The 19,387-nt window shown below is 33.2% G+C and overlaps 1 protein-coding gene across 18 annotated transcripts in view; it reads right to left on the reverse strand.

Annotated features, from left to right (window-relative positions):
• The window catches only part of CBLB (Cbl proto-oncogene B), a 211,710-nt gene that overhangs the window by 35,602 nt on the left and 156,721 nt on the right, over positions 1–19,387 (reverse strand). For all 18 annotated transcript variants that reach the window (XR_010132892.1, XR_010132893.1, XM_063703996.1 and 15 more), the window contains exons 11-12: positions 10,143–10,328; positions 8,247–8,612 (exon numbers count right to left, since the gene is read on the reverse strand). Coding sequence is in view for 16 of the 18 variants with exons in the window: in XM_063703996.1 (XP_063560066.1) it covers positions 8,247–8,612; positions 10,143–10,328 (552 nt within the window). In the remaining 2 variants the exon portion in view is untranslated. The remainder of the gene's footprint in view (positions 1–8,246; positions 8,613–10,142; positions 10,329–19,387) is intronic.

Here is a 19,387-nt window from a genome sequence, read left to right on the forward strand (position 1 = left end):
ATAGGTAGATAGTAAAATTCACCAACTATGATCAGTTTTTATTGAAAAGTTAGCATTCTCTATAAGGGGTAAAGAAAAAAGCAGCACTGATGTTATTCTTTTTTTAATTCCTTCCAAATTAAAGTGCTCTAAATTATATTTCTCCATGGTGAACAGAACATTCTTAAACTTTCTGATGAAACAGTACATTAATATAATCAGAAGTGCCTTTTGTTCTTTCATGGTTGAAGCTTCTGTGCTAATGATAACTAGAGACCTGTTCTGGCTTTCCAAGTGCAGGCAAATTTAAACAAAATTTTCAGTTTGTGAACACACAAACCACAATTTCTAACTTGCTCATATGGGACCATCCAAAGCCAGTGTTCAATTACTCTGAATTAGGAGATTCTGATGTCTAGATTTCTGTTACACTACAGGAAATGTCTGAAAAACTGTTCGTTTCTCCTACAATTTGAAATTACAGCAACTTAAAAGGGGGGGTGGTTATGAGAGGATAATTTTGCAGAAACATATTCACAAGAAAAGATTGAACACATTTTAAGACCTATAAGCAATCATTAGATTTTTATCATGGAGTTATTTTGCAAACTCTTATTAATTCATATTTAATAGGTAGACTGATGGTGGGGCTAAATACATGTAAAGTAATTTGAGCAGTGCTAGATAATTCAGTCAAGGACTTACCAATTACTTTCCCCCATCATATTTCTAAAATGATGTGGAAGCTTTAGAATACAAAATTTAAAAGACCATACCCTTACCTATCAACTTAAAATAAGAAACAAGTTTAAAGAACATATTTGAAATGTATCAACGTTCGTATTTCAAAGCTACAAAATCAAATTTTATAGCTTTAAAGTTTCACTAGAGACTGGTCCTATGCTTTAGTACCAATTTCTCTTTTTTCATGTTTCCCCTCATTAGACTCAATATACTGTAGCCATACCATGACAAAATATTACCTTTAAATACAATGATTTTATCTGGGCTTTTGACTGTGGCCAAATAACAGAACAAGGCAAAGTGTTCTGAAGTGTGCCAGAAAGAAGAAATTTCCTAATAGATATTAATCATTTTGAAGTTTAATAAAATCCTTTAACATAAAAAAAGGCCTTTTAACAGACAAACACACATATCAAACCACAAACGCTCATTGTGATATTGAGCATTGGAAGTCATTCTTCATTGGAATTCTTTGCATGCTGCAGGAATAGATACAATGTAAGATATCTACAATCAAATTTCCTTAATTCATATTACAAATACATATAAAACTCATTTGGGAAAATGTAATGTGGATTTTATATGCAATAGTTTGTTATTTTAGGACAAAGCATCCAACATAGATAGATGCTTAATAAAATTTCAGCAACAATAAAATAAAAGACAGATATGGGAATAATAGTTTCAGCTGTATTGGCTCTAATTTAACAATAAACCAACTATGATTTTATAATCAGAACATTATGAACATATCTTTAAAAAATACCAATACACTCAAACATTTACTGGTATTGAAATTGCTTTCATCTTGCACATTAGGTAAATGAGAATAAAATACTAATAACAGAGTTTGCATATTTTTATGTACTACTATTAAATTTCATGAAGACAAGTCATACAGGCAATGATGTCTATCACTAGTAAAGCCACAAAGTACAATTAATGAGGTAACTTACTCTTGGAGGGCAATACCTAAGAAAATTAAGTGACTTATTCCTAATTTTTTGAAACAATCCATTAATCTGCTTTAAAATGCAAATGGCACTTTTTCTAACTGTTTCAGAAATACCATTTGTTACTGATGTATAGTAACAAGGATTTCTATGGCCACTGAAATGCTGTAGTGTCTTTTCTGAACCATTCATTTGATGTTTGGCATCTGATAATATTTTGCTCATGTTCTGTGTACTTACGTTTTGTCAAGGAGAATTTAGGCCACACTGGGCCTCTTTCCGGACAAAAATTCTATTACTCCTTTACCATTTTATAGCATATGCCTTACGGTGCTTTACACACAGTAAGGCTTAAATTATTATTGACTGCTGATTGGCTCAGATGTACTTATTAATGGAAGTATTAACTAGTGAAATCACTTTCCTTAGGTTTAGCTGAAAGAAATTCATTATTACTGAAATACTCTCAGCAAATATGTGTGAGTATATATATGTATATATATATGTTATATATGTATATATATGTTATATATATACACATACATATATATACATACATATATACACACACACACACATATATATATATAATTTGCTTAATGGCTGTTATTCCTATAAACTGTTCATAAATATGTACTCAGAGTTGACAATACGCCTAATACAAAACTTGGAATAGAACTGTATAGTTCTTTCCTAATTAGTAGATTGAGATAGCAAAGGACCTAAATGTGCAGGTACTTTATAAAGTGATGATCATGTTTCCGTTCATCTAAAATGGCTGTTCATATTTATTGACGGTGGCTAGAGGACAAGATTTAACATTATGTCATTCTGAATTCCATGTTCTCACCTGCAACCATTTCATTACACCCAAAAATCATTTTAGCTGCCACTACCTGAGTGAGTACAACAAATCACAACTTTGGGGGCTAAAAATAAATACTTTATATATTTTCCAGATATCTGAAAAACCTGTTTGCAAATGGTAAAAAAGAACTATAGTTCCTCAAATGTACAGACTGATAGTATCAACTGAAGCAGTTCACACTGAAACCTCACTGAATCCTCAACTAAGAAACATCTTTTTGTCCTCTGCATTCTTAGCTGTCTGAAATCTATCACAATTGCATTGGAAATGCTACCAATTTAAATCTTCTAAATTCCCAATTCTGTTTCTAGCATTCCTCTGCCAGAAAAGAAAACTTTAAATATTCTTTCCTGCCTACCAAATTATGATTACTTAATGTAGAATTCAAGACACTTCATAATTGGTTTTAACTTACCTTGCCATGGTCTTACCTCACCTGCCTACTCTTTTTATGCTATAGGCTATCCAAAACTGACTACATTATTACTATACATATTCTCCCACCTCCATGCTATTCCTTTCTGTCATACCTACAAAAACAACAGCTGCCAATCTTTTAATGTTTATAGCCAGTGACCCTCTTGCATGAAGCTTTCTTTATTCCTTTTTCAGTCCTGCATCTTGGAATTTTTTTTCTTCTTGGGGATCCCACACATTTTCTGGATGCTTCTCATATGCCTTACCTCTTAATCACATGCCTGTCTCATCCTGACTAGCTTTTCTGTGCTTTATTCCTCTTTGTATTCCCCAGAGTGTCTTGAACATCCTAGGCACTCATATAGCTGAATTAGGTAATGAGGTTGAAGAACTAAGAAAACAATAGTGGAAGTGTAGACTTGTGAAAGAAGTATAAACTGGCTTGTATAATTTATTAGAAATCTAGGTTATCTTAGAGTAATATTTCTCTAAATGCCTCAAGGTATCATCTAATCCTAAAGTGTAAAATGTTTTTTTGTGATTCAGATATTGTTTAAAAACTGAAGATTAAAACATGTGGGACCCCTGAGATACAGAGAAAACAATTTTGTGAAAATCTTAGCACAATTAAGAAAAACATTTTTTAAAAATCTTACAAAACACAAGCCTTTACCTTATCCTACACATGTAAACCCCTACACATGCTACCTCAAAAGTATCCCTATATTTTGTCCTTCAACGTCAGACTGTACATGAAACCAGCACACACAGAGGACTGATTTTCTGAAAGACAGCCCTTGAAATTTATAGATAACTTTAAGGTCATGAATGTAAACATGTGCCTCTCCACCAAAAGTACAACAAGCCACAACTGCAAAAAGGGAAATCATTTGATATATTTATCTTGCAGCATCTTCAAAAGATTATCATGCAAAGGTCATCTTTAGGACAATGTCATTGTAAGTAACATGACCAGTTAAAGATAGTTTTATCATATAAGAAACAGCAGTATTCTTACTGCCTCAAGAGAACAAATAATGACAGTTGGGTATAATGTTAATATCTAGAGATAAGTAGATACATTGCAAGTTTTTAGTCATATTTTAATATACTTTGGTGAATTATTTTGCTTAGATAATTAAAACAAACCACCAACAACAATAAATATCTAGCCAACAAGATGTTTATTAAGGAACAGCTTTATAAGGTGACTAAAATCTGAGACTTTCAGAGAATGGAAACAATGCTATAGGATAGAAATCTCTTACCAACAAAATCAGATAAATAAACTTAATAACTCTTAGCTTGTAGATCCACATTTAAAGTAAAGTATTACCTTGGCTAGCTTTTGATTATGCTAGGTAGGAGGGGAAGAGTAAAGGGAGTAAATGAATATCACGAAAACTTCTTAGACTTCATTTTAACCATGAGCTAGAATAATTTTTTCCTCAGAGCTCTCTACAATTACCAAATGGAGTAATTAGAGCTTAATTTATTTCCATTTCCCCTATCATTCATTGTTCTAGTGACAATGCAAACAGAAAAGGCAAATGGTTCTTCTGGATGATGGGAACTGACATACTGACAGGACGAGTAATGAAGGGAAGCGAGTCCTCGCCCATCGACAGGGTATTGACTTTTATAAATTCCCTTGTGTTCCACATGTATAATTAGTTTTCACTTAAATTTTTAGTACTTATCTACATTTTCTTATCTCTAAAATGGGAAGATGCTACTAGATTTGAAGCTTTGCCGCTAATGAAAACTACTAAACCTAAGCGGCAGTTTTTACCATTTGACCAAAAAAAAAAAAAAAAAGCGTATTTGCTTATATTAGGGGCCTGATAAATTATGTGAATAAAACAGCCTCCAAATACCTAAATCTCCACACTCTTTAATCCAATGATAAAGTAAGACAAAATAAAATGGCACTATTAGGTATGAACGGTGAAAATACGTTAACATCTACTATTTTCATTAAAAATCTTAGTCTTTTTAAAAAATCAAAATATCTCCCCTTTCTCTTCACCCGCTCTCCTTTTCTTATTGTATATTATCTACATGTTTAAAATGACTACTCTTCTGCAGAGGAACAAAAATCCTATTTTAAACAAGAAAACTATGCAAGATACATAAAAACCTGTCCATTTGTAACTCCTTGCATATCACAGCCATCCTCTCCCTCCACCTTTTCTCTCCTGGCCTACACCTGCCCACACTCAAACCCAAGCACATATACTGTTTGTCTCCACCACTCGCTTTAGTGTTAGATTACTAGCACCAAGTAAGTATTATATTATAAGCACCGAGTTATTAACTTGGTTATTGAATGCTTAACTAAGTTATTAACTTGGTTATTGAGTGCTTACCAAGCATTCATTAGGAACTACGTTAAATAAAAGAAAAAAGGAGTGAAACAAAGAGAAGATGTTTTGGTTTAAAAAGCAGACAACTATTTTGAATAAAAATGCCAAGTGTTACAACTTATTTTGACACTCTATGTACAGCTGTTATTTTTGGTTTTATTCCTGAACCAAGGGATTTAGAAATTTAGATAGCTGGAAGCTAACTATTATCCTAGATACCAGGTATTATTATTATTCCATTTTATATAAAGGAATAAAAAATAAAGTTCCACTTTATTTATAAGGAAAATAAGTGAGGTTGGAGACAAAGCCAGTATATTCTAGAGCAAAAAGTGAAATCCAGGCCTGATTTTGGAGTCTGGTAACAAACTCCAACCCAGGATCACAGAAACTGAGAATTACAGGATCCTAAGTGATTATGTCAGTTGTTAGTTGAAGCCAACCTCTTAAGTCTCCCAACAATGAAATGAGAAGAGGAATTAGGCCTTTTCTACTTTATCTAAGTTCTGGTATGCCCTATGATCTAATGAAGTGAATCATTTTTGCTTTATAACAGTAATAAAAGAGGAGACATGGTCTGTTTTATAGTTTTGTGGCATTCAATACATCAACTATATATAAATTATTCTTTACAGCTCACTCCAGAAGTTAAACAATTAGGTTGAAATTAGAAATCTCAGAAGTGTAATTTTGGTTGAAACACCAAATCTAAGAGTAACATGAAATTAACTGGAGGATATTAGCATTGCAATATAAATACACACAATATATGAGATTAGAACTTAGGAAATCTTAATGAGAATTATTTAGAGAGAACTAAGCAATATTAAAGTTCAGCTTTCAATAAGAGATAAAATTTTCACTCAGTGTTCTCTGTTATACTAATCTGTTTCAATGATCACAACATGAAAGTTCACATAGAAATATTTAAAGGAATGCTTTTATAACTGAACTCACAATATTTCATACCTATAGTTAATAAAAACAGTATCTCATACCAATAACCTAAGAAATTGGGGTAACATCTCATAAAAAAACTAACAGCCAGTTTTCTAGAGCTTAGGAGGGCAAATTTATAATAGCATTAAAACTATAACATGTTATCTAAAAGAACCCCGAGACAAGATATCTTCAATGAAATGGCTGTAACAACTATTATATTTCAAGTATTTTTGAAGTCCATTTAGAAAATAAATTATAACATGCTGCTGAGATATAACTAGTTAATTACAGCTTCTTCTAACACTCTTCCCAAGACAAGTGTGATCACATATGAATAAAAAGTAAAGCTAAAGGGGAAAAAAAAAAACTGAAAATTTTTGAAAATAAATGGCAGGTCCTTCCAATCAGCATTCTAGGTTGTGGAAAAACTCTTCTGAGGAGGAGCTCCCCACTGACAGAGATTATTATAAAATTGGTTTTATTAGTATGTTCTCTTACATTTACATTATATTTAGGTGACCCTGAGGAAACCTTTAGAGATCCTCATATTTATAATAGATGAGACTGAAGGTACCAAGGTGAGTCATCAGCAAAGAGTCAAAGCAAACTGCCACCACTCCTTGCCTTTGTTTTGAATGCTGTGCTACTGAGTTGTGACTCTTCCTTTCCTGGCTACCCCATATCACTGAGGTTAAATACTGTCATACAAAGTGTTCATTATCACTGTACCTCCACACACAGAGGAGCTGAGTGCAAGTCACGCTTCTTCCTTATATCCTGAATACAAGACGAACTCACCAACTTTAACCATTATATTGAAGGACTAGACTACTTCTGTAAAATATCAATGTAAGGTCTACAAAGATGAGATCACTTTAATATTATAGTCTTCAGAAGAGCCAAGGCCTCCAACAGCAGAGGGAAGATGGCAAGGATCTAATCTCAGAGTCATAAGCATCCTGGAACCAAATACCAGAAATTATTACAGTATACCTCTGCCAAGGAACTCCCAAGAATTCTAAAGTAAATGATTTCTGCTGCTGTCTCTTCAGTTTCCTGCACACATAAACTCCTTCCTGGACATATAAATGATAGGAGTAACATCCGTCAAGTGAGAAGTCAACAAGGGTGAGAATCTCTCAATTTTAGGGGAAAAGAACTTGGGAAAAGAACTTGATTTTTAAGAGTGAACTTGGTTTAGTGTTTTTAAGTATATAGGAAGTTCATTTTACCTGGCTGCCTAATGTGTACTGTCCCAGGCAACAATAACTAACTCCAACAACTGATTTATGACATGTATAGTAACACAACTTATAAAAATTGGATGGAACTAAAGGAGTTTGTTAAAAATACTGTGCTAGCTGGGCACAGTGGCTCATGCCTGTAATCCCAGCACTTTGGGAGGCTGAGGCGGGCGGATCCCCTGAGCTCAAGAGTTCAAGACCAGCCTGGCCAACATGGTGAAACCCCATCTCTACTAAAAATACAAAAATTAGCCAGGCATGGTGGCAGGTGCCTGCAATCCCAGCTACTCAGGAGGCTGAGGCAGGAGAATCGCTTGAACCTGGGAGGCAGAGGTTGCAGTGAGCCGAGATCACGCCACTGCACTCCAGCCTGGGGGGCAAGAGCGAGGCTTCGTCTCAAAAAAAAAAAAAAAAAAAATGCAGGCTGATTATACCACCACTAAGTTGTTAACAGAAGAAATTTTTGGCAAATGAAATAAGGGAAGGTGAAATAAATCTCTGGCAAATTGTCTAGTGTCTTCACATTAAAATTAAATCATTACTCAGAACCTCCTGACTTCTCTTAAGTTCAAGTTTTAATGAGCTTCTGATTGTTTATAACTTGGGGATAATTAAATACTTACAGGGAAGTGCCATGCTAGGCAAAAAAAACCACTTCCCAACCTTTTATGCTACTGACCATCAGAAGCATTTATAAGCAGATTCTCTAGCTTCTGCTTTGCATATTTCTTACCTTAGCTCCTTCTAAAGGCAAATCATGGCGTCTGTGTTTCCGCATAAGCACTGGGTCAGAGCCCACTCTACTGTGCCTTCCATTGACATTTGAACTCGCTGTGATTCCAGGTTTTGGAGAGCCCTCCCCTAGGAGTCGACATCCCACAAGCTGATTAGTCCCAAACACATCCCGAGGGCACCATGCTTCAAGAGGCATTGGCGGGTCTCTGGAAGGCACGCTTTCCACATGATGGATGTGTCTACTCAGTCTATTGTCTGGTGGGATTGGTGGAGGTCTTTCAGGTGGCGGTGGAGGAGGATCTCTTAAGGGAGGAGGTGGTGCTGGGAGTGGTTTATCTTGTTTTCTCACCATGCAAGGAGAAGACTAAAGAAACAGAAGAGAAAAAAAAAAAAAAAACACTAAAGGTTGTACCATGCACTGAAAGAACTTCCAAACTAGTGTATTGTTGCTTTAATTTTCTAAGCCAAACAAGGAGTTTTACTAGATTCCTGTGCCATCTTTTAATAAGTTGCTTTTATTACCAGTTAATGAAATTTAAATGAGAATAAAAAACTCATAAATACATTTCATTAGGAAAAAGTAGAAATGAGTACATAAATCCAAATGTTAAGTTATAGAAATGATACAGAAACAAGTAGAAGATCAAAATCATACGATGACTTTGACATTAAAAGAATATGTCAATAATTTATTTGCACATCTCTATGATTTAGGAGAGAGGAGAAAAGTTGTCACGGTTTCAGTTTTTTTAAAGAGTAACTTGATTTGTAATATCTGTAATATTTTTAGAAGATTAAAAGCTTTTTCTTTATTTTTGTTTTCATCACTGTGATACAGCAAAACTGATATGGGGGCAAATGTGCTCTGCTTCTTTATTGGTTATTACCAGAATAGTAAAAGATCACAAGTAACAGAGCAGCACTACATATGGAATTACTTCAATTTTATGAATTCTTACAGTATTTTAAAAGATCAGGCTGATTCTTACATAGAAATATAAAGGTATAGATCAATGAATTGAATGTGTATGCTTTTCATAGCTTTTGACTTTTATTTACATGGTTAATCTGATGATTGATTTGTAATTTTAATGTTAGAAAATAGCAGAGAAAAAAGGAATCTGTTGTGTTTACATAATTCTAAATGATATTCTAATAATGTGTGATCTTAAAACCAGGTTAACTGGTAATACAGGAAAATCAAACACTACTAAATATATTGTGCTTCCAACAAATTTTAGACAACAGAGCATGTTACCAAATAAAATTAATTTTTAAAATCTTATACTTATCAAATTCGAGGAAAAAATCCACATGGTAAAATAAATTGTAGGTTTAACTGTAGAGTAAGAATTATGTCTTTAATATTAAACAGTAATATAATTACTCTGCAAATATTGCAATTCATTGTAATTAATTTCCCCAGGTTTAAAAACTACATATAATTTCCTCTTCTGAGTCACATTGAAACAAGGGTGATAATTTGTCATACCTTAAGCCCTTATGCAAATATACTCCCATCACATTTTTCTTGTCATGGCACTATAAAAATGAGCGTAAAATATCATTTGATAACAGCATGCAAATTATTTTAATGCATATAATGACCTTTTAAATCTATTTTACAAAATAACTATACTTAAACTCTGCTACTTATTCTGGCAAATCATGGGGCTACAGACATATGCTCTCTCTCTGCAAAAATTATGTGTAACTTTCACAGTAATAAAACAAGAAATATGAATGTGGGCTCACCATAAACTAAACGAGAAACTCATCAAACTTATTCACAATTAAAAGCAAAAAAATATGAGTAATGGAATTTAAAAGAATCTGAGCACTCAATAATTGTCTTACAAAATTTTTATCTGTGTTTCTAATAAAATTGATCTACCTTTGGTGAACCCGTTGGGCTGCCACAGGGAGATCTAACTATGCCTTTCTGAATTAGATCCAGGCGAGGAGGCACTGGTGGCAGGCTTAGATGTGGGATCTGGAGTGGGTCAGGCTGTGGCTTTCTTCTCTGGGCAAGGGGAGAGGATCCTGGTGATGTGACTGGTGAGTTCTGCCTGTCAGTGCACTAGAACAGAAAAAGAGAAAGATGCCGCTGTTTATTAGCTGTGCAGAGCGTTCTCTGTTCTTAAAGAATACATTTGGTTGGAAGAAGGTTTCTGGCACCATACATTTGTTAAAATGAATTCCCTTAGTTTACCCTGATTAATAGAAGCAAATAGTTCATACTGTCCCTCAAGGGTAGTATTACGAAAAGAAAAGACTGATAAGTTTTTCCTACATATTGCAGAAAGGGACTAAGAAAAAAGAACAGCAAAAGTATAGTATAAAGACAATCAAATGCAGATATTCTTCAAGAAAACCATCTATATTTTATGAGGAAGCCAGAAACACATAATGCAATAATGCACATTGCTTTTGGATCTCTATATTATAAATTTTTTTGCTCGAGCTTTGTACATTCTAATACTTAGCTATTGCTTTGTTCCAAACATGTATCTTGTATGTAGTCTATTTTCCTGCAAACCAATTAAATCAGGTGGGGTTTAAAAAAAAATTGTGTGTTTAAAACAAACTGATTTAAGCCTATTTTTTTTTCCTTAATACTACACATGGAAAAGATTCTCAAGTTAAACATTTTTCTTGAAACACAATGAACTATATCTAGGAAAGTCTGTCTGTACTTCTGGCAAAAACTAATTAAGTTTCTGTTACTACAAGTTTTCCATATTGTCTGGTAGATAAAGTAGCATCGAAAAGCCAGTAAGTATTTCAATTTGTACGTAACACTTCCTATTGCATAACGTTGTGTGTTTGTGTGTGTGTGTCTATGTGTTTTAATGCAGCATAACCTAATTTCTATTTGTTATAAAAGCCATACAGTTGATCAAGTAGCCTTAACAGGATAAACAATATTCTGTTCTAAAATACTGGGCAGTTTCCTTTTCAAGTCTAAGTTACTAGCTCTTTGAAGATTTAGGCTTAATGTTTACAACACTATCATGCTTTGATATTGTTCTGTTTCTGAATGCTAGTATTTATAGTTTTAAACTTATTTGTAAGCCATTTTCCTCCTAACATTACTTACCTTTGTACGAATTGCTGATGTCATCATTTGACAATTTAATATGAACTCAGCAGCTTTATCATTTAGTCTGTCTTTAACTGAGATAATGGATTTGCGTTCACATTCACACTTAGTTACATTGTATAAGGCTTTTGTTAATTAACTAAAATCCATAGTTTATTCAGATTTCCTTAGTTTATACCCAATGTCCTTTTTCTTCTCCAGGATTTCATGCAGGACACTGTATTAGTTTTTATTATTACATCTCCCTACTCTCCTTTTGGCTCTGACAGTTTCTCAGACATCCATTGTGTCTGATGACTTTGACAGTTTTGTAAAGTACTGGTTAGAGATTATACAGAATGTTTCTTTATTGGGATTTGTCTAATTTTTAAAAATAATTAGCCTGGGGTTAAAAGTTTTGAGGAGTAGGAGTAGGACCACAGAAGTAAAGTGTCATTTTGACCACATTATATCAAGGATCCATGCTATCAACATGATTCATCACTGCTGTTGCTGACCTTAATTACCTGACCGTGGTATTGTTTATCAGACTTCTTCACTGTTTCTTTTTTCTCCTCCTTCCCACAGTATACTCTTTGCAAGGAAGTCACTGCACAGCCCACATTTATATAGCTGGAAATTTATGCGTCCTTTGTAAAGACTTTTTAAAAATAAATCTGAGGCCAGCCCTGGTGGCTGATGCCTGTAATGCCAGCACTTTGGGAGGCCAAGGCAGGAGGACTGCTTGAAGCCAGGAGTTTGAGACTAGCCTGGGCAACATGGCAAGACCTCCTCTTTACTAATTTTTTATTTTTTTTAAATTAGAACAGTGTGGTGATACACGCCTCCAGTCCCACTACTCAAGAGGCTGAGGTAGGAGGATTCCTTGAGCCCAGGAGTTAGACTCTACAGTAAGCTATAATCGTATCACTGCACTCCAGCCTGGGCAACAGAGCAAGACCCTGTCTCTAAAAAAATAATAAAATAAATAAATCTGAGTAGCTGAACAGAAGACTATACCTCCGATATGCCTGAATATTGTCATGACATTACTAAACTGCAAAGTCTTTGTCTCTGTTGGTGCCGAATAACAAAATCATTCAACAAAATTCAACATAATTTTACATTACAATTTTTAGAAACATTTCTTTTTTAAAAATTAATGATTCTTTTTCATTTCTTTTAGCTTGGTTATGGTAAGTAAAAAAAAATTCAATTGTCACTGAAGGAGAAAATAAAGAATCTCTATAGTCACAAACTGACTTGAGTACAGCCAGTGATTCTTAACAAAAGAATAGTTCTACCCAGAAAGTCACAGGGCCTCACATGTTCCATAAATTTGAACCTTCTGGAGCAAAACTAATCCCAAAATCATCATAGATCAGAAAAAATTCCTCATGTAAAGCTATTTGCATCACAGCATCTTGACACTGTAGATCAGCAATTGTCACAGGACATCTAATTCTCCACCATTCCTATTAGGATAAATTATATTCTCTGAGAACTAGAAAAGCTGTTACCTGAAAAAAATGCTTTGTTGATATGGCTACTCTCCTTTACAAATAAGAATCAAGCAGCAAAGCTATCAATACTGTTTCTAGCCCAAACAATATATTTTTTTATATATAGAAAGAATGCACAGTTCTTTAGTTACTTGCAAAGACGCTTTTCAGGGCTAGATGCACACACTGCAAAGACTGCTGAATGAGACCTGTGCTCCTCCAAGCACTTTTTTTCTGCAAGTATTTTCCCACCTCTCATTAACTGAAACAAGACACAGAATTGTGATAGAGCTAACAGCCCATTATCAGTATTAGGACTTGACTTTCACCCTAGATTGGATTAATTACTAATATTTAAGCAGTTACTAAATTTCTAGCATGTTTAAATGGGGTAAATTTGATTTCAAATGTGTTGAAGAGCCTGTTGGATACTGAAAGAGTATAATGAAAATCCTCAGAACAGACATCCAAACCAGTGTGTGTGGCAAAGTAATAACCTTGAACTTTTAGATACTTCCAGACGAGCAGGCTCTCTGAAGCTTTGTGAATGTAATTGGAAGCATATCTTGCTTAGCACAATTCATACTGTGTTCTGAAGGTGATTATGTACTGTCCTTTTGAAGAAATAATTCATTTAGAAGCAACACAGTATCTGTAAGTTGGCTTAGTTAGAAGGATTTTATGGAGAGTATGTGAAGAAGCAAAGTATCTTTCATCTTTATTGATTATATGTACTAAACTCACCAAACCTCATTTTCCTGAGTTCTCCTAAATTAGAGTAAAATTCCTACCTAAGAGTAGATAATTTAACAATGCTCTTTTGATAGTAATGCATTATTCTTTGCTGAACCTTTTACTGTTTTTAAAAACAATTATGCAATTAGTGTACTGAAGCTTTGCCTTAACTTTCATTGCTGGTAAAATTCAAACACTATGAAGATTTGTAAACATTTTTAGTAGGTAATGTTCATATAGAAGGTCACTTTTAATTTATTTGAGTCATCACAAATTGTGTTTTTTCCTTCCCATTTGAAAGTCTATGGAAAAAAAGGAAATCTAGCACAATGTTGCACAATCCAGTCTGTAATTAATTTTTTGGATGAGATATTAAAAATTCAGGACATCAAAATTTATCAGCTCACTTTAAAGAATAAAAAGTCTGCTCTTTTTTATCCTTCTGAAAATAAAAAAAAAAAGTAGATCAATTCAATGTAGACCAAAATTATTTCTCCTTTAAAAGACAATGCTGTCTTTATGTAATAGCTGCATTTTTTATTTTTATTTTTGCATTTTAGAAGACTAAATTCTAGAGTAACAGACTTTTCCCCTGTACAGGTAATCACCAGGTAATTCAAATGCCTCTATAGCTGGGACCTGAATGTGGGAATTCATCTTTAGCCCACCAGTTCATATTATCCCCTAAATTGACTCCTTATCAGCCATTTCCTCCACCCTTTTCTGGGCCTTCTTCCACAGTTCTAATCCCCAGCTCAAATCACCCAGGCCATTTATCTTTTTCTACATATGATAGGTGATAAAGGGAGCTGTTGGGGTAAAACAATAATAACAAACAAACATAGAACCAATCCCCTGGCTCAGGCTTAAATTCTAAGACTGTGAACTGTGCTAATTATCACTTACTGATTTGTCCACTGTTCCTCTTAATCACTACTACTTCCATTGTGTATAAAAATGCAGACCAAATACATAAGTAGAAAACATCTTGGGTAGAAAAGTAGCAAAGGATTCATTTAAATTCTGAATAACAAAAGTTAGTATTTTGTTCATACGGATACTCTTGATTAGAAAATGTAAATTTCAAGTATGACTATCTAAGCTCTAATGCCAACTGGTTATAAAGAACAATTTTTTTTTGCATTTGAGTAATCATATAAATAAATGTATAACCTGATTTCAAACCACAGATCTCCTATATTTAAATTTCCTATATTCAAATTGCTTATATTTAAATTTCAGTTATAATATAAAGAGGCTATGCAGTCTTGAAAATGTCACCACCTATTGGTGTTGTTATGTGTAGATTAAAGAATAAAATTAATGCATTTGACAGAACATTATGGGTTAATAAAATTAAATAATGCATTATAAAATAAATGCTGATGTAAAACATTTATAAACATTATGTAAAATAAATGCTGATGTAAAATATTTAATTTTTATTTAGATGAAATGGTTAGGAAAATGGATTATTTTGATGTAAAAGGGACAGAATGTAATCTATTATATTATCTCCAAATTTCTAGTCAAAGCTTGCCCATCTACACTGCCAAAAGGTAATTCCATTAAAGTTATTTTTAAACAAAATGCCCACCCTTGTTATTTCTTATTTTGTCCCAGACAATTCCTCCCACTATCAGCTCTTAATGCAATAGTAACAAAATCAAATATCTAACCAAATAATTAAATTAAGTAAAAATGCATTCAAAAGTCAAATAGAAATGCCTCTTGGATTATTTGCTATTATTAGCACTGAACTTTAAAAAAGCAAACTTAAAATTTAATTTAACATGATTAGGCTTTCTTTTTAACCTAGAAAGGGTCTTAAACACAAAAACAACAAATGATAACAAGAAAAGTAGTTTAAGAATTGGATTAGGCTTATAAATTTAGGGGTATGCATGTTGTCAAACTGTTTGCCATAAAAAATACGTTTTACTGGTTTTGGCAGTTCTGTCCTTGTATCTTTTCAATTTTCTGTTTATTTCACTTTTCCTCTCTTCATTATAAAGAACATAATTTCACTCTAGGAAATTTTGGAATTATAGGGAAATATAAAGATATTTTAAAGAACACCTACATATAGCCATTGATGATGGTTCCTAATCACATACACAATGTTAAGTCTACTCAATGTTTATTATACAAAAAAAAATTAGCGGTAAACATTCTTCATGAATATAATTTTAAAGTATGCATATATGGATGTACCAGCATTTACAAAACCATTCCTGTGCAATGAACACTTATGCTGTTTTCAAGTTTTCTTTATTATAAAGTAGTATCATAAAGAAATCTTTAACCATATATGTGCTAGTTTTTAAGGAAAGAATCATAGAATTTTTTTGAGCACAAGATACTAGACATGTAACCATGTCGAATTTATGAATATTCTTAAGGCTCTTTTGCTGTCCAGATGGTAAAACCAATTTATTCTCTCACCAGCCATGTGTGATAATTACCATTACACAAAACTCAAATGCAAAGAATATTTTGTTTGCTTTGATGCTTGATTGTCATTTTAATGGGCCATACCAATGTTTAAATTTGCCCTTCCTTCCTTGACAAATAATTTGAAAGAAATGCAATCTTTGTTGGACATGTGTACTTCTTTGGGTCACTAGCTTTTTACGTTTTTTTGGTCCCCATATCCACTAATTTCCTCTTTGTTGATTTGAAAGTGCTCTTTATATATTAGGATAGTCAACCTCTTTCTATCTGTTATAATTGCTGTCACTATTTTTTCTGCAGTTAAATTTTTCTGACTTTTTCATGGTAGAGATTTCGCCTGTGCTCTTCTGGTTTTCATGTGTTAATGAATGACTAAAGTATCATGTCCTTTTGAGCACTGCTTAAATGAGTTCCTTTCTTTGTCACTCCTTCATGTTCATCTCTCTAATCTTAAGACAAACAAATATAAGTATGGAAAAATTAAGTCATAAAGCATAGAAAGTAGAATGTGAACACAGAATTAACTGTATAGAACTTATTCACAATATCCAAAATCCTTATGTAGAGGTAACTGCAAAAGTTGGGAAAGACACAAACATCCTTTCAAGTTACAAGATACTGATCAGTATCATTTCATTCCTTTATCTTAATTTTAGGTGATTCTCACATTTTTCTAGTATTACACTTGTTTCTAAAACTTTATGATAAATTATCTGTTTCAGCTTCTTTCCAAATCCAAAGGCTGAGCCAGCCTTGATTCCTTCCTGTATTATCATCACACCAGTATATTTGTCTAACTAACAATTTCTCTTAAGTTCTTTAATCCTAGTAACAGATGAGAACATCTTTTACAAACTAGAATCCTGGTGTTCTAGAAATTTAAAGACCACATTGGATTCTTTTACGTCTACATACTCATCCATTTGCTTTGGAAATTAATAAATACTATTATTTATTTTTCTGACAAAATGCACAGAATCCTTTATAACTACCATGAGGAACAGAGAAATCCACATTTTCAATCTTAACAGAAAATCCTGACAGAAAAACCCTAAGAAGTAAAGTAGTCAAAAGCCCATCTCATTATGTTCAGCAATTACCAATAATAATTGGGAACTCATTCTATTTTAGTCACTCTTCATTTTATCCACACCTTTAAAGAGCCATTTTATAAAAACATTAATAAGATCCATTATTATGGAAATGGCAAAACATTTGGTAAGAAACTTCAAGCACAGTCAGGCTTATTATAAAAACAGGACAAGAGAAAACCTCTCCAATTACTAATAAGATGAGAGTTCTGACAGTCCCAGAGATAATCAAAGTCAATTTTATAATACTTTTAACAAGATTTTTACTTAATGAATTTCCATATCTGAACAAGGTATACACAGGTACTATAATAAGGATGATGAGAAGGACTCAGAGAGTCAATGTTTTTCCATAAATGCGTGAAAATTAATGAAGGACATTGATAAAACTTTTATCACATGATAAAATATTCTAAGCATATTTTACTTGCTACTATTCTCAGTTTTTTCACTTTATTTTGTGAACAAAACAAAAATCAAGAGTATTTAAAATAGTAGGCTATACAGAATATTATTCAGAGAGGGTATATGCTACAAAAATGCTTACACACACACTCACATATTCATATGGCATTATAGCTTAAGTAAATGACTTGTGTTATCTATTTTAGAGTACCTCCACAGATAATAAACAAAAGCTTATGTAAAGAATATTGTGTTAGAGCAACACAATCATTTCCTGCTTACCCATGGTCATACTTCCAGAAGTCTCAACCTACAATAATTTGGGGAGAAACCCAGAATGAAACAGGAAAGTCCTCTGAAGTAGGAGGAACATTTTTTTTTTTCTACTTCTTAATACAGAAACAGCATGTAGGCACCCTGCTACCTTCCTAAGAATATGGATATTTGATTTCTGTGTAAAATGAAGTTCACTAATTCAAAGGCTGAATTACTGTATATGTTCCACTAGTAACTTCTGGAAATTTTCAAATGAGAAGCAATAAAGAAGCAGAGGAAAACAGAAACCTATATATTAAGAAACACCAAATGGAATAAGAGCTGATTTCTCTTTGAGATCTGGCAGAGAAGTGGTCAACAAAGTTGCCGATAGGTCTCCTTTAAAGTAGCGCAGTCTCACACTTGGGGATAACCTTAAGGGCACTGCTCTACTGAAATATTAAACACTGTTAACACAAGTGATGATACTGCTTCTCCTTGAAGTACCTTCTTATGAGAAGGACTTGATCTCCTGGCCTATGATCAGCCTCTATAACCTTGAAATTTCTTTAAAGTTTTATATTTTACTTTAAACATTTACACAAATTTTATATCCTAATCCAAATATATGTGTGATTTTAATTTAAATTTATGGTTCTCTTCTCTTTATGCAAGCTACCCTCAAATCTTGTAGCAAAATGTAAGCTTCTAGAAATGTGTCATGTTGACTATAGTGGCTTCTTATGCCCTTTGGTTCGCTCAGCTGCATAACCAATTTTGAGAAGGCAGGGAAGGGTGACATATAATTCAGAAATATTTCCATAAAAATGGCCAAGAAACAAGAACATTCTGAGAATTAAAGGAATAAATTTCGGTCACTGAAAAAACGCTTTCATGTGAAAACCCTTATTGCTCTCCAAATGCCAGCTACAGCTGGTTGGAACAAGCAATTGCTATTTGGTTACTGTAGTTCTTCACCCTACTTTAGATAATACTTAATCATTTCAACTTAGTTATACAGAAAATAAGAACACTGTAACCTTATCTAAATTATTTAATCCTCAAAATAGTGTTTCAGCTGACATGCTGACAAGTTTGCATTTTCTGAGTTTCAAACTTGAAGCATGGTTTAACAGTAAATTATTTTAATGTGGTCATGCAATGAAATTATAACTATATAGATGTTAATATGTTAAAGAAATACAACCAATTGCTTGGTAACCAATAAAATTTTGGCATCTAATTCTTCCTAATGGAATGATATCAATATCTAAAAGAAAACCTTCCATAGACAACTCAAAAATACTAATAACTTAATTCTTAGAAGTACCGCAATATTTCAGGAGTCTTAAATAACACTAGTATAAAAAATGTGGCCAGGTATGATGGCTCACACCTGTAATCCTGGCACTTTGGGAGGCCGAAGTGGAAGGATAACTTGAGGCCAGGATTTCAAGACTATGCTGGGCATTAGAGTGAGACCCCATCTTTGTTAATTTACTTTAAAAATAATATTAATAACAACTAATACTTAGCATTTTCCATGTGCCAGCACTGTTCTAATGGCTTTTTATATATATGAACTCATTTAATCTTAAAGAGGCAGAGTTTTATG

Source organism: Gorilla gorilla, chromosome 2, assembly GCF_029281585.2.
Source record: "Gorilla gorilla gorilla isolate KB3781 chromosome 2, NHGRI_mGorGor1-v2.1_pri, whole genome shotgun sequence".
Classification (NCBI taxonomy): domain Eukaryota; kingdom Metazoa; phylum Chordata; class Mammalia; order Primates; family Hominidae; genus Gorilla; species Gorilla gorilla.